Source organism: Mustela erminea, chromosome 17 (genome assembly GCF_009829155.1).
Source record: "Mustela erminea isolate mMusErm1 chromosome 17, mMusErm1.Pri, whole genome shotgun sequence".
In the NCBI taxonomy this organism is placed as follows: Eukaryota; Metazoa; Chordata; class Mammalia; order Carnivora; family Mustelidae; genus Mustela; species Mustela erminea.
In genome coordinates this window covers 23,067,670-23,094,378 of record NC_045630.1, presented here as the reverse complement: position 1 = coordinate 23,094,378, position 26,709 = coordinate 23,067,670, and the positions used below count along the sequence as shown (strand labels likewise).

Sequence of the window (26,709 nt, the reverse complement as noted above, 5' to 3'; positions counted from 1 at the left end):
ACTCGATCATGTCTGTGGGCCAAGGTGATACCTCCAAGAGGGGAAGTGAGGTAGGTAGAGGCAGAGAGAATATTCAATGGAGCCTGGACTGGAAGGAGAGAGGGGAGGTGGGATCTGGACCCCAGGTAGGGGGATGGACTGACCAGGAGGGAGGAAGTTTTCAGCTTTTAGACACAGAGGACGAAGACGAGCATTGGCATAACCCTGGATAAGACTTTGGGTTAGGTTAGGGATGGGGGCTGGAAGACCAAGGTTCGCCCTTGGTGGCGTCAGTACCCCCCATGATGTAGACAAGGTTATGTGAAAAGAATGGGAGTCGGTGGGGGCCATGAGAAGAAGGGGGAAGTTTGGAACAATCCCTAAGGGGAATGGATGTGTTAGCATCCATGACTTCAAGTTTTTGAGCCCAGACAACAGAATAGTGGTGATTGTGTTGACAGCTGTTTGGGGGAGAATTTGGAGGAGGGCGCTAAGGTTTTTGAGCATGTCAGAATCGAGGCAGTGGCATGAAATCCACAAGTCCTATAGGTGATGAGAGTATCTCAGGAGTATGTGGGTGCTAAAAGCCAGCATCCTCTCAAGCCTCCAGACTCTGCGAACAGAGCTGTTTAGCTCCGCTGCTGGGCAGAAGCTCCCCTTGGACTGAGAAGGTGTTGGAACCAGTGAGAAGCCCAGGAACCTGCCGTTGGCATCTCCGAGCCCCGGGTGATACAGGCTCCTGGGTGTTGTTATTGTTACTGGATTCTTGATACCTTGTTAATCGAAAGGTCATAGCGGGAGCTGCAAGAAGTCTTCTTGTAGCCTTTTGTTCCCTTGCTGTCTCTATGAACAAAGCCTTGCTCCGAGAACATGCCGATCTGCTCTGGGAGAGAATTCTTACTGGGATTTCGGAGCTTTTCTCAACCAGATCATCTCCCCAAATGCATCCTCACTGGCGGACACAGGCTAACTCCATCTTCTGGATTCTTTAGACTCTAAATCAAGGTATTTCCCCACAGTAATTGCGTAGAAAAAGCTGCAGTTTCTTGGAAACAGGATTTTAGTGGTTTAGGAGACGAACAACAGGAAGAAGAAACACATCAATGCTGCCCCCCCCCCCCACGTCGGCTTTCTCTCCGTGCCTTCCGTGCGTCCGCTCAGACCCCCTCCACGTCACCCCTTCCCTCACTCGGTGAGTGTAAGTGTAAAAGGCAGAGATTCTGGGTCTTCAGAGACCCTAGTACCAGTTCCTTCTTGCCCCTTTCCTCTCTTCACCTCATAAGCCACTGCCCAGTGGTCCCTGGCCTTCTGGACACCCATCCCTCCGTCCAGGGCTGACGTTAAGGCGGTGTGACTTGGGAGGGCGGTGCAGGGTGCCACAGTGTTTATACGCTTTCTTGTCATATTGCGAATGGCCGCTTCCTGGGGTTCCTTGAATCCCCCCCACCTGGGGCTGCTCCAGCCTCTCCCTTAGGACACCCAGACTCCCCCCACAGTCCAGCACTGAGGGGATCATGCCCGGCACGGCAGGGACTGCCTCTTGCCGGCCCCCGGGCTGTGGTGGCATCACTTCTGACTGGTCCCCGTGTGCCCCACCAGGCGTTCTCGTGACCCTCCTTCACCACCTGTTTTTCCATGCAGCTCTATCTGGGGGTTCACTGTGTGTCAGGCACTGAGCCGGGTGCTGGAGATAAAATGGTGGATGAGGGAGGCGGGGTCCCTCCCAGGCTTCGGGGGACCTGCAGTCTTGAGCAGGGCCTGTCAGTCGGATCCCTGTGGACAGTCCTTCGCCGTGGGCGGCTATTCCATGTCTGGTTGGGGCTTCGGCGGTCCGTGGCTTCTACACACTAGATGCTGGTGAGCAGCGCCCTCCCCCAGTGGTGACAATGCATGTGCAGACCATGCATGTGCAGACCTTGCCAAATGTCCCCGTGGGGGACATAATACCCCCTCCCCCACAGAGAGAATAGAAAGTATTCTCAAACAACTGATCACAAAAATAAAAATGCAATTACTAAGTATAAAGAAGCTCTGGGAAAAAATATGAGCATGTGCCCTCCTAGAGAATGAAAGGAGACTTATTTTAGGTGCAGTTCTGAAGCAAGGCCTCCCGGGGGAAGTAGCCGTAAAGCAGAAGCCTGTGGGACGAGAAGGAGCCAGTCCCATGAGGAATGATGGATTGAACGTTCCTGGCAAGAGAAGATCCCAAGAAGATCCCACAAAGGGCCTTGGCTATTTGAAGAACAGAAAGAAGGCTTGTTGGCCGGGGCCTAGAGACCAAAGGGAGAAGCGGTATAAGCCGAGACTGGAGAAGTGGGTAGGGACTGGGTTATCAGGGCCTTGTAAACGGTGCTGTTGTAGTAGTAATCCAAATATTTGTGCTGTTATAAGAAGGAAAGAGATACACACGGACTGATGTGTGAGGGAGGTCGTCTGTCTGCTGAGTGGCAGACAGTTGGGAAAGGACTGAATGAGCCAGGCAGGAGGCTGAGGGTAGCCTGGAGCTTGGCAGTGGAGAGGGAGAGAGATACAGATGGATTTGAGGTCTGCCCCCCACCCCCATTCATGATATCTCAAATGTTATGATCATAGCCAAGGGTTGGCAGTACGGGTATTGGTCATACCCAAGGGTTTGGTCATGCCCAAGGTCATACCTAAGGGTTGCCAGTACTGGTCATACCCAAGGCTTTGGGTACTGGGACCACCTTTACCTTTTTCAGTAACATTTATTAGGTACCCACTGTCTGCCCAACATGTAAGACACTGACCCAGGCAGCTCCAAGTCTAGTAGGGACATGGACATAATGCACTCAGACTCAAGATGTCCTGTGAAGAGGGAGGTAATCCGGCCTGGGAGATGGGGAGGGTCAGGGCAAACTGGAGGAAGTGACACCTAAACTAATTGAAAAAAAATAAATCAGTTCATCAGGTGAGAAGGGGGAGGAGAAGGGGCACGCTGGGCCTAGCACAATCTAGCAGAGACCCAGAGCATCCACACGGCATGGCAGGGCAGAGACAGGTAGGGAAGGAGGCTGGAGGGGCAGGCAAGGGCCAGACCATGGCAGCAAATGCAACCTTTGGGTCTCAAAGGGCAACTGATTGTAAGGTGAACACAGGGGTGGAGGGAGGTGTGGGGTCTCTGCTGTCGTCCCCTACAGGGCACCTGCTCCTGTCTTGCTGCCAGACGGTCCTTGCAAAGCCTAGAAGTGCTGAAGGCCTCTGTGTGTTCCCCTCCTCTTGTGTGTCCCTGGAGGTTCCCCACAAGGGCTCCTGGGTGTCCTCATCCCACTCCACCTCTGGGCAAAATCCAAAAGCAGAGAAAATGCTCGATGGTTCTCACGGTGAAAGCAATTCCTATCAACTTCACTGTTTCAAATAAGGAGGGATTTCTCCAGCAAACCAGCAGCCACATAAAATGATGTGGAAACGTTTTACATGAGAAGATATTCGCAATCTATTGCTAAATTATAAAATGGTGTGAGTGTACGTGTGTACATGCGTGCGTGTGTGTACATGTGTTGGGGGGGAGGTGGGATGACATAGTATCACCAGCGCTTATCTCCCAGTGGACGGAGTCGCAGGGGAATTTGACTTACCCATTTTTAAAAATCTTCTAATACGCAATTAGGACTTTTATGATGAGACTCAAAAGATGTACAAAGCTGCTCTAGGGGTCTGGTTTCAGCAGCGTTCCCAAGAGTCCCTGACCTCGAGTTGGTGACCCTGACTGCTCTTCGGAGACACTTGGTGTCCTTCTCCTGGAGGATACAAGCAAGAAGAATTCATTAAGTGCTTTCAGTCCCGAAGATGACAGGAGCTAGGAAGGCATAAAGTCTTGTTACGACGACAGCCAGCCGACAGCCCAGCCGGTGGCCTTGATGTCTGTGTGTTTATTTATTAACAAGACTTTACGTATCCATCCTCCCCAAGCTCCAGGAGCTTCCCGGCTGACTTCGATACAGATCATAGTCTCAGAATGGTGCAGCCCATCAGTCCGAATAAAGACAGGTCTGGCTCACCAGTGGATTAAAACCAAAAGCACACTGTCCTGGGAAGCAAAATAAACATGAAGGGATATTGACTGGGGTTGGTGAGGTGTTAGGACAATAGAGTGTGGAGGAACGTGCTCGATTCTTGGGTCACTCTTTTTTTTTTTTTAATTTAAAAAATTTTAAATAAACATATAATGTACTATTAGCCCCAGGGGTACAGGTCTGTGAATCGCCAGGTTTACACACTTTGCAGCACTCACCATATCACATACCCTCCCCAATGTCCATAACCCCACCACCCTCTCCCTCCCCACTACCCCCAGCAACCCTCAGTTTGTTTTGTGAGATTAAGAGTCTCTTATGGTTTGTCTCCCTCCCGATCCCATCTTGTTTCATTTATTCCTTTCCTACCCCTCAAACCCCCCATCCTGTTGCCTCTCAACTTCCTCATATCAGGGAGATCGTATGATAATGTCTTTCTCTGATTGACTTATTTCGCTCAGCATAATATTGGGTCACTCTCTTTAACCTAACAGTTACTAAGTACCTTTTCTGTGCCAAGCCCAGAGTCTGTAACTATATACATTTACTATATACATCAGGACAATTCTTCCCACAGTCCCTGTTTGGAACTGTTGAAACAGGGTCAGAAGGAATAAATCACTAGTTAACAACAGCTTAGGTTTTAACATAGCCCCTCCCACCCCAACCTTTTTCTTCTTTTTGATGAACACCACCCCGGCCTACACCTCCCTGCTTGACAGAGACTGTAAAGGCAGGGAATTTTAAAGCTTGGAAAATGTCCCATTGACTTTGGCTTAGACGTTACTCAGCGTGGAGTAGATGCCACATTCTCCTGTTGGATGGATGGGTGGATGGGTGCATGGATGGATGAACAAAAGAGAGAACGATTTGTGAAAGGCAGAGAGACATAATCACATTACAAATCTATGGCGTAGATAGTTCTACAAATGAATGTGGCCAGGATTCGCTCATATTCTGTTGCTTCCCCAAGAGTTATGAGGAATGGCTGTAATGGGAGTAAACCTCCGGAGAGTCGTTTATCGAGTGCTGGGGAGAACTGGGATCACGCTGGGTATGTGGGTCAGGCCGTGCTGTCACGGTTCCGGAGAAGAGAGGTGCTGGCCTGGTCGAGTTTCCATGTGCAAAGCTAGATGTTTGCAAATTGGTTACCAAGGTCCTCCCGTGACCTAGCACTTTGCCTGTGCCTGCAAAGGAGGCCCAAACAGCCAGCTTTCCTGGGCCACTGGTGAGAGAAATGCTTTATTTTTATTTTTATTTTTTCAAGGTTGTAGCAAACGGATGGCCTTCCCTGAACTCACATGAAGAGCTGTTTTTCTCCACGTGGGCTGCTCAGGGCTTGGTTATTGGCTCAGCAAGGAGAGATGGAGGAGGAAAGCGGAGGTTCACCTCTCTGATCTCCTTACTCATCTTCCTTGCTGTGCAGAGAAAAAGCTCACCTATTCCTTGTGCCGCCTCTGCCTTTGGCAGCCAGCAGCAGGAGTGAAGGCCGTGGTGTCCACACGGCTGTGGGGGCTGAGAAGAGAAATGGTTCAGGCCAGGAGCTCAGTTTCCTTGAAAAGAGAATACACAGTGCTCGTAGGATCCCAGAGCAATGCCACTGACTCATGGACTTCTGGGAACGAAGGGGCTGCTGGACACAGGGCTGGCTAGTTTCTTCTGAGAAATGAGGCTATTGGGATGGATTCTGCCTTTTTCCCTTCTCCTTCTGCTCTAAGACCCTGCAGTTCTCCAGTCCAAGACTAATAAGGTTAATCAGCAAAGACCTACAGGAGCTGACTTCTTAGGAAGGGTGGAGGGAGCATTTAGAGACCTGCCTCTCCGCCCCAGAGATGTTTGGTGGTAGGCTGGGGCAAGTCCCATTTTACAGATGTGGAAATTGAGACCAGAACAGCCCCTCCCCCAACTCTCACCATCCCCCCCCCCCAAAAGGCAGGGAAATCCCAATGCATGGATCTCTGCAAAGGGCGTGAGAAAGCTGCCTTCCCTTACCTGAGAAAAGGTGCTCTCCCAGACTTCCCAGAGGCCTCAGGCAGGTGTGTGGAGGAGTCTGCATTCTTCTCTCTGAGCCTCCCTCTGACTTTGCCTCTGGGGCTTCCTCACCAGCCGCATCCAGTTTGGGTTGGGGAACCACTTTGAAAAATTATTTCTGAAAGATCACACACACACACACACACACACACACACACACACTGAGTGTGCTCTTTGTATTTTATAATGGAAATCATAAATGGCTCTCAGGCTAAATGAAATCTGAACCAATCAAACAACTTTCCCAGGGGCTCAAAAGAAACAAGGTTCACAGAACTGGCTGGCAGTACAGCAGAAAATAGAGCTGATGGAGAGACGCCCATGTGGGCATAGGGTGACCTTGACAAGGGAGACACAAGGCAGTATTTTTATCTGCTTTTCTTTCCTCAGGACACTGACGCTGTCCCACGCCGCAGCAACAGGCTCTGTTTCATGTCCTGGCGGCTGGGCAGGAGGGACGGGGAAGTCAGCAAGGCAGAGGACAGCCATCGGAGGAGCAGGGAGACCAGGCCATAGCTGCACACTGTGCCCTGTCTGGAGTCCAGCGGACAGGCTGTGGGGCTCCCCGCATAGAAACAGCTTGCCCAGACTCTGATTCAGAGCTCCAGCGCTGGAATTCTATATAATTTCAAGGCTTCTCACTACATTTCCTTTCCTTTCCTTTTATTTCTCTTGTGTCGTTCTTCTGTGGGAAATAAGGTCTTGGCCTTGGGTACCCTAGGATAACCAACTTGCCTAAGACACCCTCTGTTTTAGCACTGAAGTTCTCACATCCAGGAAACCCTCCCAGTCGTGGGCAAATGAAGACAGGTGATCACTGTGAGCGTGTCCCAGCTTCAGAGGGAACGCCTGGGGTGGGGACAGTGTTCCCCCAGCTCCCTCCTGAGGTGTTCTCACCTGGCAGTCGTCCATGCCAGCTGTGAAGCAAATCACTTGACCTGTCTGTGCCTTAGTGGCCTTACCTGTAAAATGGATATAATGATAACCTAGTCTCAAAAGGTTGCTATGTGAAATTATAGAAATCACATGTAAAACATCTTGATTTTAAAACAGGGCCTGTCTTATAGTAAGGGGGCAGCCAGTGTTAGCTCCGGTCATCATTCTGCCAGTGTCTGCCTATTAATAAACCCAGGGTTCCAGGATCTCAGGACTGATGGAGTGCCTTCTTAGAATTCATCTCAGTGTCCCCAGATTTATTTTTTTATTATTTTATTTTTAAAAAGATTTTATTTATTTGTCAGAGAGAGCGAGAGAGAGAGAGCACAAGTAGGGGGAGTGGCAGGCAGGGGAGAAGCAGGCTCCTTGCTGAGCAAGAATCCTGATGCGAACTCGATCCCAGGACCTGCAGGATCGTGACCAGAGCTGAAAGCAGTTGCTTAACCTACCGAGCTATCCAGGCATCCCTCAGTATCTCCAAATTTAGGTGCACTTTGTTCACTGTAGCAATTTCTCGTGTGTGTCTCCCCCGCCCCACCAGCATGGGGACGGCTGCAGCTGGTGGAAGCTGTTTTGATCAGCCCGGGCCTCGGAGTGGATGCTCCTCCACTTTTCTACCAGGTGGTGGGGGAGGTAGGGTGCGATGTCTCAGTGCGGTCGCCCTCAGACTTGACCGTGCACAACAGCCAGCGGGGGATCTTGATAAAACCTGTTCAGTGTGGATTCTGATTCATCAGGCCCGAGTTTCTGCATCTGTACCAAGCTCAGGGTGAAGTTGTGGGCCCGGGACCCGCGGCGTGAGACCAAGGCCATGCTGTGTGACAGTCTGGGTGAGCCCAAGTGAAAGCCTGTGGAATTCATGCCCATGAGAATTTCCTAAGGTTAGAGCATTAGTGGGGGATGGGGGTCGTTTAGATGTGCTTGGAGTGGGTTAGGAGAGCAGCTCAGTGAGTGGGGAAGCCCCCTGGGCTCCCAAACCACTAGCAGGTGTGGACATCTCTAGGGAGGAATGGGAGCAGGTAGTTAATAACACTGATCAAGGAAATACACACGAGGAGTCATTTTTTTGCTTATTTTAAACACCAGAGCTGGCTTAAGACTTAGAGCTTTAATCCTATTATTCTCACTTCTGTCGGTGGATTTGCTCTCTGGAATGGTAGACATAGGGATGTGGTGCCCCACTCATGCCTAGAAAGTCACACGTGGAGAGTGTGACAGGCATGGAAGGTGATTGCAGAAAGGTTCAGAGCTGCTGCGTGAAGAGACCCAAACCCCCAGATGAGGCTGGCCCCCACCCAACACCTCCTCACGGTGACATTGCCCAGCAGGAACCTAGACCCTGACTTTCATGAGCCACCTGGCTCTTAGGCCTCCAGTTGCGATGGATGGACCCAACTCTCCCAAATAATCTGAGTAGCCCCGTGAGCATCACTGGTGCCCCTCACATTCGAGACACCTTTATTCCTTTTTCACAGGCTTGCACGTGAGTCCTTTGTGCCATCCCTCTCCCGGTCCTCTTCCCCCAGACACTGTGGCGGGCACCGAGATGATGTTACTGTCCAGTGCGGAGAATCTGGTCTCTGCTCTCTGGCTGCACTGATTCCGGGGGAGCCTTCCCGGGAGACGTAGGAGACACGCAGCTGGACCTCCAGTCCTGTCTCCTGCTGCCTGGATTCCCTTGGGCCAGGCTTGCGAGAATCTGAAAAATAACTTTATGATAATGTGCCCTAAAAGCACTCTGCAGACCTGGGTGCCTGGGAAGAGATCTGGGGACTCGGTATTGCCAGCTCCCTGCCCCCTCACCCCGTCTTGCCCGCTGTCAGCATCTGCGCACTGCTAATCTTCCCCATGTCTGCCCAGAGTACTACACATTTGTATCTGTCACTTTGGATCCCCCCGCATGGCTGCCCCCGGCCAACTGGGCTTTCTCCTTTCCTTCCAGAATGTTCCCGAGGACAGCCCAGCCTTGGATAAAGGCTTTTGCTTCCCTTTGTTTCTCTGACTTGGCCAACCCCCACTCCTTGCCCCTAACAAGTACCTTACTGAGCCTGCCCAGCTCCCCGGCCCCTGCCTGCAGCTGCTGGGTGCCCCCTCTTGTTTCCGGGGTGCGAGGTGTGTGTGTGTGTGTGTGAGAAAAGTAGAGGAGGTCCCAAACACAGCTTCCCTCCCACCCCACTCTCTGAAGGAGCCTATGGAGTTCTGAGGTGCCTTCCAGCACAGAGCAGAGTGAGGTCTCAGAATTAGCACGTCCTTCCAATTCCTACAGTTAGGATGGACGCCAGAAGTTTTTTGTGTTTTTACTTGTGGTGAAAGACGTACCATAGCCTTCACTCTGCTAACCATAGCTGACTGCACAGTTCAGCAGGGTTCAGTATGTTCACGTGGGCGAGCCACAGATCTCTAGACCTTCCTCACCCAGCGGCACTAAAATTCTATACCCACCGAACACTAAGTTGCCTCCTGCCTTCCCCCAGCCCTTGGCAACCAGCTTTCTACTTGCTGTGATTTCTGATGACTTTAGATCCTTACATGAATGCAACCATGCAGTGTCTGCCCTTCTGAAACTGGCTTATCTGCTTCGTGTAATGTGCATGAGGTTCAGCCATGTTGGGGTGTGTGAAGGATTTTCCTTTTTAAGGCTGTGTAATATTCCTGTGTGTGTGTGTGTGTGTGTGTGTGTGTGCGCACGCGTGCACGTGTGTGTCTGTGTGGGTACACACACCACGTGTTCTTTATTTTATTAATTTTTTAAAAAGATTTTATTTATTTATTTGGCAGAGATCACAAGTAGGCAGAGAGGCAGGCAGAGAGAGGGGAAGGGAAGCAGGCTCCCCGCTGAGCAGAGAGCCTGATGCGGGACTTGATCCCAGGACCCTGGGATCATGACCTGAGCTGAAGGCAGAGACTTAACCCACTGAGCCACCCAGGTGCCCCAACTGTGTGTTCTTTAGTAATTCATCTGCCCACAGACCCTTGGGCTGGTTCCTCAGTTTTTTTTATCCCCTTATTTTGCAGCCAGGCACCCATGGAGAGTGACTTGCCTGCGACCACACAGTGGATCAGATGTGTGTTTGCCCAGGATTCTATGTTGTCTTCTGGGTCCTGGCATCAGGACGTGGGGGGCTCTGGTCCCACCTGGGTGTACTAGGGTAGGCCCCCACAGAATCCGACATGCTGCGAGGCCCACGGTGATGTGCCGGCTGGTGCTGATGGCTGCGTGCCTGTGAGAACACCCAGCTTTGGCTTTGACTTTGGTGTGGTCCAAGGGTCTATGTGTATGGACGCCAGATTTTCTTAATCAAGTGATGCGACTATTGCTAACTTGTTTAGGCATGCTGATGACAGTGTATTATAGTAAAGAGAGCTACTAAAAAAAAGGCATACCACAGTGGTTATGAAATTCAATGCATGGTATCTAAGATATGCTTCAAAATAACAATCAGAGGTTTGGATGAAAAAGGCTGGGGCGCATTATACCACTGTCTCTACTTTTGTATAGGTCTTCAGTTTTCTGTAATAAAAAGTTTTTCATCTTAAAAATTAGGAAAAAAAAGGGGGGGGCGCCTGGGTGGCTCAGTGGGTTAAAGCCTCTGCCTTCGGCTCAGGTCATGATTCCTAGGGTCCTGGGATTTAGCCCCACGTAGGGCTCTCTGCTCAGCGGGGATCCTGCATCCTCCTGTCTCTCTGCCTGCCTCTCTGCCTACTTGTGATCTCTGTCTGTCAAATGAATAAATAAAATCTTAAAAAAAATTAGAAAAAAATCTTACACTTGGCTAGGGCCACCCTTGTCCACTCCCTAGGAATTTAGCAGGTTATTGCAGAAATAAGAGCAGTATGGACCACGATCAATGTTTGTGAGCAAAATACCACCGCTCCCGGGCCAGGTGAAAACAAACACACAAAGAGACTTGCAGGCCGTTGGGAGGCATCGGCGTAGAGCCACACGCAGGGCGGCCAGGGGCAGGAAGGCCCAGATTTCTCTCCTGAGGCCCAGGCTCAGGCCTTCCTGCTTTGACCCAGGTAGTCTCTCCACCAGACCATCCTGTCCCCCATTCCCAGCTTCCTAACTGACGTCTGTTTGTCCACAGTAGGAAGTAAATATGATTGTATGTGTTCAGTCGCCCATCCCTCGTTCCTTCCCAAAGGTCCTGTCACCCAGCCCTGCTCCAGGAAAACCCAGAACTTCTTCCCTCTGCCCACAGAGGTAGTCCTCACTCCAGCGGTGCCTTACTGAGTCGCTGGGGACTTGACTCTACTTGTCCCTCCAGTTTGTCCCCCCACCCCCGGCCTCTCTCCCCCCATGCCCTGGCCACCCTGAAGTTCTTTCACGTGCTCAGACACCATGCTCTTTCTCGTTTCCAGGCCTTCGCACATGCTGTTCCCTCTGCCTGGATACTCTCACTCCCGCCACAGCCTACTCTTGGGTAACTCATTGTGGGCAGGTCTGAATGAAACCTCACTCTGCCTGGAAGCCTTGCCCTAGGCATTGGTGATCCTGCTCTGAGCTCATCCCCTAACGCCCCCAGCCCCGCTCCCCCAATGCATTTAGCTCCCCATACTGTAGATGTTTTATAATTATTTTTTTAATCAACAGAATATATTTGATCTAAAAGCAAGGAGAAACAAAGCAACGTACAAGGCACCAAGCAGGCAGCACTGTCGCAGGCCGCAGACACCCACCCTCCTGTGCTCTCAGTCATCCCACATGTACTCCCATGGCTGATTACCAGAAGCTGATTCCAGCTGCTGCTGGCGGGGCCTGCTGGGTGCTGGTGCAGGACCACAGGGCGCCATCTACACATGGTCCCCTGGTGGTCCCACAGCTCCAGGCCCAGTAGGTAGAGGTTCCTGCCCAGGTGCGTGTCCTGGGTTTGCCTCCCGTCACCTCTGCACCCAAGCCTTGTGTGACACTGGGGTCCCTCCCTGCCTGCCCCTTGGATGCTCAGAGTCCAGCAGCCTTCTCTTCCTGCTCTCCGGGCCTTGCTGTGCTGCGTTTGTGAGAACGCTGTCACGGTCATCTCTCCTTTCCAGAGGCTCTGTTCTCTCATTGTCTAGTCCTTTCTCTGAAGGGTCCCTCTGGCCCGTGCGTCCATCCTCTTCTTCCTCACTCAGGACGCTGTGCCATCGAGACCCCCATTTTCCTAGTATCTTTCATCTGCCCCCCCTTCCCGTTCTTTCCTTCTGTCTACACCTGTGCAGGATGTCACCTCTCATGAAGCTCCCCCTGTCCTTGTGACCCCACAAGCTCTCATGCTGGCTCTCTCCCCCTTTCCTCATTAGACCCGTCTCCATGCAGCTGCCTGTGCTTCACCGAATCCCAGGTCTTCGGGAGTCTCCTTGGCCTCCATGCCTCCTGGAGACTGATCGCAGCCTCTGCTTTCAGACATTCTCTTCAGGCTCCCGGCTCTGCACCAGCCGGCCTTCCAGCCTCGTCCTCGCCTTCTGACTCATCTGCCGGCACATCCCCGCCTTCCTGGCCTCTGAAAGCGAGTTTCATTGAGACCCTGCCCTCTGCCCACACCATCTACAGGGCTGCTCCAGAACACCCCTCTTGGAGGCAGCGGGCCCCAGGTCTCTATGCCGACCTCTCCTGCACTTAGTTAGCTTTTCCGCTTTGCCAAATAAGGCCGAACTCCAGCACTAACCCCCTGAATGGCAGCTTCTCTGGAGTTTCTCTTTCTGGTCCCATGACTGCCATTCTCGGTTCCCTCCTACCTGTGGCCCCTTCTGTGGCTTGCCTCTGTGAGGCCGGAAGTCCCGTCACTGTCCCTGAGGTTCCCCTATCCCCCTCCTCTGAGTTCCTTTACCCAATCTTCACTTGGCAGAAGCCTTTTGTTCCCCTCTCTCCTGCCCTATTTGCAGCCTTTACGCTTCCAGTCCACTGTTCATGCTCAAGGTTCTTAAGGTGCGATCCCTGGACCAGCAGCTGCAGCGTCATCTGGGACTGCATACTCTCAGGCCTCATTCTAGACCTGCTGGTTTGGAAACTCTGGCCAGGCCCAGCAATCTGTGTGGGGAGATGCTGATGTACACTGAAGTTGGAAAACTGCTGTCCTAAAACACACCACTAAATACACATGTTTACTTAGGATTGGTTTCAGCTGGAGGTAATGACTGAAAAAGTGGCTTAAACGAGATAGGAATCTATTTCTCATCCCAAGATAGGAATCTATTTCTCATGGGCAGTGCAGAGCTGCCGTAGCAGCTCTGTGGGGTCACTGAGAACACCCAGCTTCCTAGCTTTCTGTTTCGCTCCTGGAACATGACCCTCTGGTCATCAAGTTTCCTCATGATTCAGGATGGCTGCTAGTGCTCCAGCTATCACATCTTTCTACAGATAGCCTCAGACACCACAGGCTAAGGGCTTAGTCCTACAAGACAGCCCTCCCCACAACTTCAGGTGCCAGTTGCAAGTCCCTGTTATCACCAGTGTTTGTGTAGATTGGAGGCTCTGTCAGCCTCCTCCTTGGGTTTAGTCAATTTGCTAGAGCAGCTCACCAAATTCAGAAAATAATTTTACTCACTAGACGACTGGTTTATTACAAAGGATATTAAAGGATACGAACCACCAGCCAGATGAAGAGATACATAGGCAAGGTGTGGGGGGAAGGGCACAGAGCTTCCATGGCCCCTTTGAACCCACCACTCTCCCCAACCTCCACAGGCTCCTCAGTCTGAAAGCCCTTGGGACCCCTCTCCCAGGAAGCTGGACTGAAAGTTCCCAACCTCTAATCCCAGGGTTAGTTCTCTTGGCAGCCAGCCCCCATCCTTTGGTTACCTAGGGACTTTGCAGAAGTTACCTTATGAACATAACAAAAGACACTTTTATTGCTTTCAAGCTTTATGATATCCCAAAGGTTTAGGAGCTCTGTGCCAGGAATTGGATAAAGACCAAATTTACATTTCTTGTCAAAAATCACAATATCACACGTCCCAGTACAGACCAGGAGGAACAGAAGAGCCGAAAGGTGGACTCTTCCAGCCGAATGGGCTCTAAGCTTTAAGCAACCTTCCCATGAGACCCAAATAAAACTTGCGCTTAAGTCTGGCTGGTCAGAATGTGGTCACATAGCCACACGAAATTAGAGGGAACCTGGGAAATGAAGCGTTTATTCTGGATGGCAGAATGTCCAGCTGAACACTGAGGTTCTCTCAAAAGGTTACATCCCGTATGATTCTGTTTCTATAACATCCTCGAAAGGATTGGTAAGAAATGGATACAGAAATGGGTAAGAGGTCCATGGTCACCAGGAGTTGGAGCATGGGGAGAGAGGGAGGTGATGGGGGCTGTCAAAGGGTCGCTCCGGGGGGCCTAGTCACGGAACTGTTCTGTGTCTTTGGTGGTGGTCACATGTATCTGTACCCGTGATCACATTATAGAGAAGGAAATATACACAGCCAAACAAGCACGGATTCTTATAAAACTGGTGAACTTTGCTGGTCACTAGATTGTGTTCATTTCAGTTTCCTGGTGTGATGGTGCTCATAGTTTGGCCAGATGTTACCATTGGGGGAAATTGGGTAAAGGGTATATGTGATCTCTAGTATTTCTTTACACGGTAACTGCAAGTAAATCTACATTTTTTTTTTTAATTGAAGAAACAAAAACAGAATTGAGGCTCTATTGTTAATAAGGAAGGGGAGATGTTATAAGCAACTAACGGTTTCCTCCAAACACCAAAAACCCAGTGTCCTGCTGTGAACAGTCCCAGTTTATTAGCAAACTTAAGACCTTTAAGATCCCGCAGTAAGGTGCCTTCTGGGCAGCCCATACTTTGCCAGTGCAGGGGAGGAAAGACTCTCCTTTTTTTGTTCATTTGTTAGGTCTTTATTTATCTCCCCTAATTGTTATTCAAATTCTAGTTAGTTAACATATAGTGTAATTTTGGTCTCAGGTGTAGAATTTAGCAGTTCATCGCTTACATACAACACCCAGTGCTCATCAAAACCGTGCCCTCCTCAATGCTCACCTCTCATTTAACCCATTTCCCGCCCATCTCCCTCCAACAACCCTCAGTTTTTTCCTCTATCATTAAGAGTCTCTTGTGGGGGCTCCTGGGTGGCTCAGTTGGTTAAGTGACAGCCTTCGGCTCAGGTCATCATCCTGGAGTCCTAGGATCGAGTCCCGCATCCGACTCCCTACTCAGTAGGGGCTCTGCTTCTCCCTCTGACTCTACCCCCTCTCGTGCTCTCTCTCTCACTCTCTCTCTCAAATAAATAAATAAAATCTTGTAAAAAAAGGGGGGTCTCTTAGGATTTGCTTCCCTCTTGCTTTCTCTTTTTTTCCCCTTCCCATGTGTTCATCTGTTTTGTTTCCTAAATTCCATATAAGTGAAATCATAGGGTATCTGTCTTTCTCTGACTGACTTATTTCACCGAGCAGAATACACTTCTAGCTCCATCCATGTCATTGCAAATGGTAAGATTTCGTTCTTTTTGGTGGCCGAGTAGTATTCTATTGTATGTATATGACATCTTCTTTTTCCACTTACCAGTGGATGGACATTTGGGCTCTTTCCATAGTTTGGCTATTGTTGATAATGCTGCTACAAACATCAGGATGTATGTACCACTTCCAATCCGTATTTTTGTATCCTTCAAGTAAATACCCAGTAGTGTGATTGCTGGATCGTAAGTCAGCTCTATTTTTAACTTTTTGAGGAACCTCCATACTGTTTCCCAGAGTGGCCGCACCAGTTTGCAGTCCCACTAGCAGTGTAAGAGGGATCCCCTTTCTATGGATCCTTGCCAACATCTGTTGTTTCCTGCTGACTGGTTAATTTTAGCCATTCTGACAGGCGTGACGTGGTATCTCATTGTGGATTTGATTGGTGTTTCCCTGATGATGAGTGACGTTGAGCACTGGAAAGACTCCTTCTATAGTCCTTGGTTCAGTAACTGGGTCCGTGAAGAAAATTGACAACCGGCAGATTAACAAGAGAAAAGGCATACAGATTTATTAATTTTAATATTATGTGCAAGGGCGCATCACAGGGAAAAAGAGTGAATACTCCAAAAGGCAGTGAGATTTAAGAGCTTATATACGGTCTTAATAAGGAGGAGGAAGGGGAATGGGGAACTAGGGGGAGAGTAAATGATTTTGATGAAAGACAAACGGGCCCTGGGAGAGGATTTATGATCGTTAAGTTCTTGTTGGATGGTCTGTCTTGTCGCAGGTAAGAGGAGTTCAGGGAAAGCCCCTCTGTGTGCTTGCTGATTTCCAATGCCTTCGGCTCAAAATAATCCACATACCAGAGTGGCATATTTTGGGGTGGCTCAGTCTGAACTCCTTCACCAGGTCAGTGTTTTCATTAAAGCCGTAGCCTCTCGGGGGCAGGCCCCACAGGTGTAAACGCTATTCGTGAAGCATTTCCCTCTTCACCTGTAGGGTCCTGAATAACGCCAGTGAAACAGATTTTTCTACCTTCTGGAAGTTTCCATTCTGAGAAAGCACCAAGATTCTTAGGTGTGGTGCCACATGAAAATGCAATAAAAGAGAGTGAGAAGAACCTTTTCTAAAGGAAAGGGGCCATGAACGGAGAGGGGCTGTCTCCATCCATATGTTTCTGTAGGGACCGCAGTGAGGGGAGACGCAATGAAGCATATTTTAAGGTAACTTCAAAGAATTCTGTCTTGTCATCTCTCTCCATGCTCTGGGCTCCTTCCTCAAGGCATTGCCCAGCATCAGCTGCTTCCTCATCCCTGGGCGGCTCTGCTGAACTTGACTGTGACCCCATGGGAAGGAATTAAGCCGCTTGTCAGGAGCTTCTGCTCAACTAGAATCCTGCCCAGAGGCATTTCCTAGCAGCTTTCTGAGCTGCCCCATTAGGGGCCAAGAGAGGTGCTGACGTGGCCTGGGGAAGGAGGGCCCGGAGGGCCGCTCCCCTCGGGAGGGATGCCTCGGTGGCAGAAAGATGGTGAAGGGAGGGGTGATGGGCATCTGGAGAAAGAATAAAGGGGTGCAGACAGAGATCTGGGGGAGTTAGGGGGAGAGTCAGGCAGAGCTCCTGTCAAAGAGCCAGCATGGACGGAGAACGGGGCAGCCCACCTGGAAAAGCAGTGGCCCTGGGGGACAAGCATGTTGTGGGGCAAGGGCTGCCCGCTGGGGGCACTGCTGGCTGCCAGGCCTCCTAGGCCTCTGGAACCCATGGACTCATAGAGGGGTTCAGCGGTGGGCCTTCGGGGCTCCATGAATTCCCTGAACTTGTAGGCAGAATTCTTTATGGGCTTTTGTCTTCAAGGAGAGCACCCATGTCTTACATCAGATTCTCAAAGGCATCTGTACACCCCTAAAAGCTTAGAATGATACCCAGTGACATAAAGAAAGAGGGATTTGGAGGAGGAGTGGTAAGGGAGGGGCAAGGAAGGGCCAGGTGGAGTAGAGAAGTAGCCAGAGTGGAAAAGCCTGGAGAAAGTACTTTGCTGTGGCCTGTAGGTGAAGCAACACTGATTCTTCCCCACCAGTGTGCACTCCCCCCAAGTGAGGTTAGATGGTCCGACCTGCTCTCAGTCTGGGCAGAAGTCATGGCCAGGACAGCCTGTTTCCACTCCCAGGTCCTGGAGGAGCCCTTCTCCTTAATGACTGTCAAGTTCAGGGAGATCCCTGAACCCCTGGACCTGTGCGTTCCCGCAGCCCCCTGCGCTCCCCTCGAGAGCCCCCAGCACACTTGTAATTGTGCTGGTGCCTCTGTTTCCCTGTGTAGGGGCGCGCTGTCTCTCCTGTCCACACTGCAGCCCACTGCTCCCCTGGCCCAGCGCCCGGCACCGGAGACACGCTCAGTATTCAGTAAGTACTAATTCAGTGCATGAATGAATTCAAATATAAAAGAGCGTGTCATTTTCTGGGGGAGGGGTTGTCCCCCGGGGAATGGTTTGAGGGCTCTCAGGAAAACGGCTGACGCTGGACCTTAATCCAGCAGAAAAGAACAGGAAAATGATACACCTGACTTTGTGAAGTGACCCTCTGGAGGTTAATCTTAATTCTACCCACAGTAGATACTCCATGGCATCCTGGACAGGAAAGGTGTAATTGTAATTACACCTGTAATTCTTGTAATTGTTTGCTATAAATTCAGAGGCGGATGAGGCTGAATGACTTGATGGGGGCCGGGGGTTGGGGGTGGCGTTAGGGAAATAGTCATGTATGTCATTCTGTGAGTCATGAGTTCAGAATACAGACGCTGACACTTGACTTGTGGTCTAGTCAACCAGTCCATGTGTTAGGAGCACTAACTGTGGGCTGAAGAGATAAAGGCAGTGTAAACCCAGGCAGGAATCCCAGGAAAGAGAACCGACCTGGCCCAAACGTTCTCTTCTAGCCGCGTGCCCCTCAGTTCTACTCTGGGAGGGAGTATGTGCATGCGGGCCCCCACGAAGGTTTCCGTGGTCCTGAGGATGTCAACTCTACCCTCTGCTCCCTCAGTTGCCGCTTGGCAAAATGGCCTTTTGTGGCCACCATTGGTGGTCTAACCTCCAAGGGTTTCTGTTTTATTAATTGAAGTGAAATTTACATAACATAAAATAACCACTTCAAAGTGTGAAATTCAGTGGCATTTCGTACATTCACAGTGTTGTGCAATCACTTCTGTTCAGTATCCATCACTCCAGAGTAAAGACCCAGGGACACCTGGGTGGCTCAGTCAGTTAAGTGTCTGCCTTTGGCTCAGGTCATGATCTCCAGGTTCAGGGATCGAGCCCCGCATCAGGCTCCCTACTCAGTAGGGATTCGGCTTCTCTCTCGTTCTCTTCCTCTGCCCCTCTCCACTGCTCATTCTCTGTTTCTCAAAGAAATAAATGAAATCTTAAAACAAAAGCAAAACCCCCAGACCTGTTAAGTAGTTTCTCCCCAATCGGCTTCCTGTGTCTATGGATTTGCCTATTCGCGAAATTTCATATAAATAGAGTCTTGAAGTATGTGAACTTCAGTGTCCGGCTTTTTTTCATTTCATGTAATGTTTTTGAGGTTCATCTCTCTTGTAGCCCGTATCAGAATGTCATTTCTTTTTATGGCCGAATAGTATTCCATTCTATGTATATACCATAATTTTTTATCCCTCCATTGATTAACTTTTGGGCTGCCTTCACATTTTGGCTACTGGGAATAGTGATCCTGAGAACATGTGTGCACATGTATTTGTGTGGCTACCTGCTTTTCATTCTTCTGGGTAATCTCCAAGTTTTTGCTCCAAAATTTAACCATGAATTTAAATTCTGCTGGCAAAAGCCCATCAGCATCTCAGTGAGGAGAAATATTACCCATGACAGGTTCTTAAACTTTGGGTTTTTTGATGCAAAACCCTTTTGTCAAACAGCTGACCCCAAACTCTAAGATAGAAAACAGAGAAGCAGAGTGCTCTGGGTGAGGCAGAAGAGAGGCCAGAAGCGCCATGAGATCAGCCTCCACACGCTGTCCCCCACTCCCATCCGTGCCCCAAAGATCTGAGGTGGCTCAGTCCTCCCTGGCTCTGGGCAGCAGCCGTCAGAACCCCTGTTCTCAACATGCCGAGCCCCAGGTCGGGCTCGTCCGGGAGGCCTGAAGACTTGAACACCACCACCTCTGGGCACACTTTCTTTCAAAGATAGGTCTTGGGTCTTAGGCTCTCAGACTGCCCTGGGAGATTCGAGAAGCTGCTTTTTGGAGTACTCGGAGGAAAGCGAGGAGGTGGTGGCGGCGGCAGCAGCGGCTAAGTTGCTTCGAGGGGAGTCCAAGATGACCGGTTCTAACGAGTTCAAACTGAACCAGCCACCCGAGGACGGCATTTCCTCGGTGAAGTTCAGCCCCAACACCTCCCAGTTCCTCCTGGTCTCGTCCTGGGACACGTCGGTGCGCCTCTACGACGTGCCGGCCAACTCCATGCGGCTCAAGTACCAGCACACCGGCGCCGTCCTGGACTGTGCCTTCTACGATCCAACACATGCTTGGTGTGGAGGATTAGACCATCAGTTGAAAATGCATGATTTGAACACTGATCAAGAAAATCTCGTCGGAACCCATGATGCCCCTATCAGATGTGTTGAATATTGCCCAGAAGTGAATGTGATGGTGACAGGGAGTTGGGATCAGACAGTTAAACTGTGGGATCCCAGAACTCCTTGTAATGCAGGGACCTTCTCTCAGCCCGAAAAGGTGTACACCCTCTCAGTGTCTGGAGACCGGCTGATTGTGGGCACTGCAGGCCGCAGAGTGCTGGTGTGGGACTTACGGAACATGGGCTACGTGCAGCAGCGCCGGGAGTCCAGCCTCAAGTACCAGACTCGCTGCATCCGGGCATTTCCCAACAAGCAGGGCTATGTATTAAGCTCCATAGAAGGCCAAGTGGCAGTTGAGTACTTGGACCCAAGCCCTGAGGTGCAGAAGAAGAAGTACGCCTTCAAGTGTCACAGACTGAAGGAGAACAACATCGAGCAGATCTACCCGGTCAATGCCATTTCCTTTCACAACATCCACAACACATTTGCTACAGGTGGCTCTGATGGATTTGTAAACATTTGGGACCCATTTAACAAGAAGCGGCTATGCCAGTTCCACCGGTACCCCACCAGCATTGCGTCTCTGGCCTTCAGTAACGACGGGACCACACTCGCAATAGCATCGTCGTATATGTATGAAATGGATGACACAGAACATCCCAAAGATGGTATCTTCATTCGCCAAGTGACAGATGCAGAAACAAAACCCAAGTCCACCTAATCATCTCGTGAAAGTGGTTTCTCTATGGCAAGCTTTGTTTTGCTTCCTACAAATACATACTCATCCCCTAAGGGATGCGTTGTAGTCATTGTGGACACCTTATTTAGTATGTGGATTTCTCTGTTTTCTTTCTTAAAAAAACTTGTCTTTGTGCCCTTCCATGCTGACTTTGTGTAGGATGAGGAGTCTTTGTGTCCTTGGGTGATAGTCCGAAGAATTTTTTTTACCCCCAGAAAGCCCAGTTGCAGTTTCGGAGCAGCTTGAGCTCTTTTTGTAAAATAATCTAACCCTGTTATTGCCGTGCTGTCTAATAAATCAGAGATTCAGAACCCTTAAAAAAAAAAAAGCTGCTTTTTAAAATATGTGTGATGATGTAGTGACAACTTTCTCCTGTAGATCTCAGCCTCTCCCTTTAAGAGGATTCCTCTCAAGGCTTAGTGGAAAGAAAACTGAGCTCCTCTTAAACTGGGATTTGTTGTAACTGACCCTATTTCCCTTTTTCCTTTGGTGGCTAAGAAGCCCAGAGTTGGATTTGCTGCCCACATCCCGCCATTCTGAATACCAGCTTACAGCTGGGCGCCTGTTGCTAAGAGACCCTCCTTGCTGTCTTTATCTACTTATTTTATTTATTTAATTCCTACCCTACTGAATGATCTGTATTTCTGAATCACCTAAAATTCATTTTGGGTTGAGGTAAGATACAAAGAATCATTTTCTCATCTTGGTAGTCTTGACCATACACCGTCTCCCACCGGGAACTCCGAGTGTAGAATCCCAGTTGGCCCAGATAAGATCACGAGTCAGCCAGAGAAGCTTCCTCATGTACTACTGGCCTGGGTTCTAGAAAAGAGAGAGTGCCTAGGACAGATCAGGTGAAGGTGGATGGTCCCAAGACCTCAGACTTTCATGATAGGCTTCGGTCTAACCAACCCTCTACCTCTGCTGTGAACAGCATTTATGGAATAAAAGACAATGCGAGGGGGCGCCTGGGTGGCTCAGTGGGTTGAGCCGCTGCCTTCGGCTCAGGTCATGATCTCAGGGTCCTGGGATCGAGTCCCGCATCGGGCTCTCTGCTCAGCAGGGAGCCTGCTTCCTTCTCTCTCTCTCTCTGCCTGCCTCTCAGTGTACTTGTGATTTCTCTCTGTCAAATAAATAAAAAAAAAAAAAAAAAAAAAAGACAATGCGAGGATGATATTAGGCCCTGGGGAATTCCAGAGGGCAAGACCACATGTGCAGAAAAGACAGTGGTTAGGACATGGAAATGGAGTGGAGTATCCCATTGCCCAGGAGCAAAGGGGAGGAAGAGATTTTTCTGACCATGGGATCTGAAAAAGAAAAAAAAAAAAGCTATGATCTGGGTTTTCTGACCAGTGGTAGGAAGGATAACAGCATTCTAGGCAGGGGAAATCGCTTGCGCAAAGGCTTGTAGACATACGTAGGGGAAGATACACGGATCCGTGTACCAGACACACAAGCTGCGATCTCAACTGCAGGTGTACGCAGTTAACCTGTGTGTATAAGGCTGCGTGTGTGTGTGTGTGTGTGTGTGTGTGTGTGTGTGTGTGTGTGTAAGGTACTTGGGGCCAGGTGCTGCCAACCCCACCTAGCAACACTGTCCTTTCAAACCCTGGGAGCCATAACAGACCAGCCAGCCAGGCGCACGCTTGATGTCTGTCTCAGGTTCTGAACTAGAGTCCCCCTGTCTTGGGAATAAGGTTCAAAAGGAGACATAAGACTGACCCCGGAGGGCAGCAGATGTTTACCAGAGGTGGGAAGAGCCCTTGCAAGGTTTAGGCAGGAGAGCAACATAGTTGTATTTTATTTTATTTATTTATTTATTTATTTATTTATTTATTTATTTTAAAAAATTTTTTATTTTTTTATAAACATATATTTTTATCCCCAGGGGTACAGGTCTGTGAATCACCAGGTTTACACACTTCACAGCACTCACCAAAGCACATACCCTCCCCAATGTCCATAATCCCACCCCCTTCTCCCAACCCCCCTCCCCCCAGCAACCCTCAGTTTGTTTTGTGAGATTAAGAGTCACTTATGGTTTGTCTCCCTCCCAATTCCATCTTGTTTCATTGATTCTTCTTCTACCCACTTAAGCCCCCATGTTTTATTTTATTTTTTAAAAAGTATTTTATTTATTTATTTGACATAGAGAGAGAGGTCACAAGTAGACAGAGAGTCAGGTAGAGAGAGGGGGGTGAGGAAGAAGGCTCCCTGTTGAGCAGAGAGCCCGATGTGGGGCTTGATCCCAGGACCCTGAGATCATGACCTGAGCCAAAGGCAGAGGCTTAACCACTCGAGCCACCTAGGCACCCCCATAGTTGTATTTTAGAAAGAAGCTTTCAAAACTAAATGCTGTCAATAGATACTCCCATATTGAAAAATGATCTAAAATATTAATAGTGATTATCCTAGTTATTAGAAATCTAGGTGGTTTTTATTTTCCTTATTTAAAAAAATTTTTTTTACTAATGTTTATCTTATTAGAAAAGGAGTAAAAGTTATATCAAAATAAACATTGAAAATATTTTATACTGGCAATAGTCTGTAAGGGGTCACAAGGCTCTGAACCTGTGTATTGGTGGCCGGAGTAGAAAGAAGGTGTTGGATTTAAACATTTTGAAGAGGGAGGTAGCCTAGGGATAGAGTGAAGGAGGGATGGGGGGGCGGGAGAAGGAGAGAGGATGGACGGATGGATGGATAGATAGGCTGGAGTGGTCAGAGTCAGGGTCACACCTTTCCTTTGTAGTAAAGCAGCCCCTGAAGAGCCCAAGTGCCTCCCCAGCCCATCAGTGTTCCTGATCCCCTGGTACTTTAGTGAGAACTAATGAGATTGGGGACTGCGAGTGGCTCTTAGCTAAGACAGAGAGTTGCTTCCTCCCACATGCCTTAAAAGCCCCATGGGACTTGGTTAGTGGGTCTCAGAGACAGAGCCCAGGCAATGACAAGATGATGTTTCAGCTAAATGAATAGACTGAGATGTTCCAGGAAACATGGTCTTGCATTTGGTGCATTTGAGACTAAAAACTGAATACTAATATGCATTCACATTTTCTGCTTATCTGCACCCATTGGTTTTTGCCATTCTACTATAAACAAACAGATTTATGTTGTTTTCAAGTGGAGGTCCCAAGACCTCCATCTCGACAGATGGGGTTTTAACTCTGAGAATCCATGAGAATGGTAAAGTGCTGTTAAGGGGCCATGGCTGACTTTCCAAATGACTGTGGGATCTTGGGAAAATCACTTCAGTAAACTGAGTCTCCGTTTATTTATGGATTAAATAGAATAGTAATGCCATCCCATCCTATGTCACAGGGTCCCTTTGAGCTTTGTATTAGATGATGTAAAAATACTGTATAAACTATAGAGACCGTGTGTGTGTGTGCGTGTGTGTGTGTGTGTGTGTTTACTGTTACAAGAATTACTGTTTCTTTACGGAAGAAGTATGGTTGTTTTCTTCGCAGAGTGCCTGCCCTGAAGAGTGTCTGCCCATAACTCAAAGTCTGGTCTTGGCTCCATCCCTGGAGCGAAGCACATGGCAAGGGGGGGGGCACGCAGGTTCATGTGGATATTATGATACTAGCCTTGACACACATGTTCAGAGGAGAACCCTATAGATGATGCACCCAAAGGGTCCAGGGCTATGCACATACGTGCTGATGTTATGGGTAAATTATTCAGTATTTGATGGTGCCCCTTGCAAGCACATTAAGGATTCTGACCTCAGCTCCCTAGTGTGTAATGGAAAATTTTGAACATAAAACATACTTATGATGGGGCGCCTGCTTGGCTCAGTCAGTTAAGCATCTGCCTTCGGCTCAGGTGATGATCCCAGGGTCCTGGGATCGAGCCCCGGATTGGGCTCCTTGCTTAGCAGGGACCCTGCTTCTCCCTCCCTCTTGGCCTGCCTCTCTGCCTGCTTGTGTTCTCTCTCTCCAAATAAAAAAGCAAAATCTTAAAACAAAACAAAACCAAACCTGCACATACTTATAAAAGTACAAGAAATGTTGTTTACCAATGAGGATGATCAAGACGACTTCAACATAATCATTTAGCTTGAAGAAGTGATGTATAGACAGAGCCAAAAGCAAAAGATTGCAAAGTCTCTTGGTAGCCAGTCATGACAAAATGCCCAGATGGAAAGCAGGGAAAGCAGGTATGCCTGGTGAGTCTTAAACCCAGTGATACAATGGAGATAGAAGTAGATTAGTGGTTTTCCAGGGCCCCGGGGGGAAGGGAGGATGCGCAGTGACCCCTGAATGGGTCTAGGCTTTCTTTTGGGGACGATGAAAATGTTCTGGGGTCAACAGTGACGGCTGCACAACACCGTGGGTATTCTCATACACTGCTGAACCGCACACTTCACAATGGGTAAATTTTAATGTTGTGTGAGTTTTATTTCAAAAAATGTTTTTATTTTTATTTTTTAAAGATTTTATTTATTTATTTGACAGAGAGATCATAAGCAGGCAGAGAGGCAGGCAGAGAGTGGGGTTGGTGGGGGAAGCAGGCTCCCTGCTGAGCAGAGAGCCCAATGCGGGGCTCAATCCGAGGAACTGAGATCATGACCTGAGCCGAAGGTAGAGGCTTAACCCACTGAGCCACCCAGGCGCCCCCCAAAAATGTTTTTCCGTAAAAGAATGTTTTCCTTGCTGGTTGTTTGCCAGTTCTGACCCTCCTGAGGAAGGGGTTCCATTGAGCAGACCCCTGGGAACTCCGGAGGCTGGACTGTGGTTCCCTCAGGATGGCTCCCTGAGGCAAGTATACCCTTTCTTGGCGGAAATCCTCCCCGCCCCGGTCCAGAGATTCCCCTGGGACTGTGGAGGGGCAAAGTGAATGCGGCTCAGAGAAAATGACTTTTTGCTCTGAGAGTGTGTGGTTTCCAGGTCGCTGGGGTGAGCACACATTTGTTTCTGCCGCAGACCGAAGCGGGGGAGGCCAGCTGCTCCCTCCAAGTGGAGGAGGCGCCTCTCGGGGCTGGGCTGACTCCTGCCGCTGCAGACAGCCCCAGGGAACCGGGCGGGATGAGCTCACGGACCTGGGTGGGGAGAGCATCCCGGACAGGGACCAGGCCCCTCTGCTCGCAGATGTAATCAGCTTTGATGGGCAGAGGCTGGGGCTGATTTTCCAATTAGGGCTGTTAGAAGATCTGGCGAGGGCAGCAGTGGGCTTAATTGGACAGACCCGGACTCATTGAATTAGCAAGCATGGAGGGGAGAAGGAGGGTCCAACATGGGGGCAGCCGGGCCAGAGGCTGGAGTGGGGGTGGGTGGGTGAAGGGGTCCAGGAGGTCGGTCAGCGGGGACACAGTGAGGCCTGTCTCCTCCCCTTTCTAGAACAGGCAGTTCTAAGCCCACCGCATAGTTGGAGAGTAAAGAACGCTCGCACCGAGCCATCCTAAACTGTCCCGAGTCTATACCTTCTTTTGCAGGGAAACAAACTGTTCTCGAGAGAAGTTTAGGAACTTGTCTGAGACCACCGGGCTTTTTAGAGGTGGTGACAGGATGGCAGTCCACGCCTCCTTCTGTCTATCTTTCCTATCCCCAAACATTCCACAGAAATAGTAGAAGACATAGGAAAAGATAATTCAATTTTATATTGAGAAAAGCAGGGCAGGGAAAGGTTTCGAGATTTATCTGATGTCCTGCAGATATTAAGTAGCAAATCTGGAATCTGATCCTAAGTCTCGGCCACTATGTGAGATGGTCATGCTTAGCATGTTTTTATAGTTTCCATTTTATCCCCTCTGTAATTGAGCATGTAAAAAAAATACTTCCTGCTGGGCTAGGCTAGGTGGCTGTAAGGACCATTTCCCTGATTATACCTTCTGGCTCCAGAGTTTGCTCGAACACTGGTCATCTTCATTCTTGAAGACATAGTTGGTTGGAATCGAAGTCCCTACGGAGAAACGGGCAGTGAGCTTCCTGTGTCCTCTGGCCCATCTGCGTCAGAGCCAGAGGCTGTCTCTGGTCTGTACTGACCAGGCTGGAGGGTTGCTAGAAGGGCAGTTCAGGGTTG

General features: G+C 49.5%; 2 protein-coding genes across 5 annotated transcripts in view; both read left to right on the top strand.

Moving 5' to 3' along the window:
• FAM163A (family with sequence similarity 163 member A) overlaps window positions 1-26,709 on the top strand; it is a 76,967-nt gene that overhangs the window by 11,490 nt on the left and 38,768 nt on the right. Inside the window, exon 1 of one of the 4 annotated variants that reach the window (XM_032318763.1) lies at window positions 9,868-9,907. The exons of the other annotated variants lie outside the window; for them this stretch is intronic. The gene's annotated coding sequence lies outside the window, so the exon portion shown is untranslated. Of the gene's footprint in view, window positions 1-9,867; window positions 9,908-26,709 lie in introns of those variants that run through there. 4 annotated transcript variants of the gene reach the window in all.
• LOC116576481 (mitotic checkpoint protein BUB3-like) lies at window positions 19,624-21,016 on the top strand. Its single transcript, XM_032318760.1, has one exon. It carries the CDS (start codon window positions 19,690-19,692, stop codon window positions 20,668-20,670), a length of 981 nt encoding a protein of 326 aa, XP_032174651.1. The 5' UTR covers window positions 19,624-19,689; the 3' UTR covers window positions 20,671-21,016.

What these genes read in the sequence shown, in the direction of transcription:
- LOC116576481 (XM_032318760.1), top strand. Translation starts at nt 19,690, where the DNA reads ATGACCGGTTCTAACGAGTTCAAACTGAACCAGCCACCCGAGGACGGC.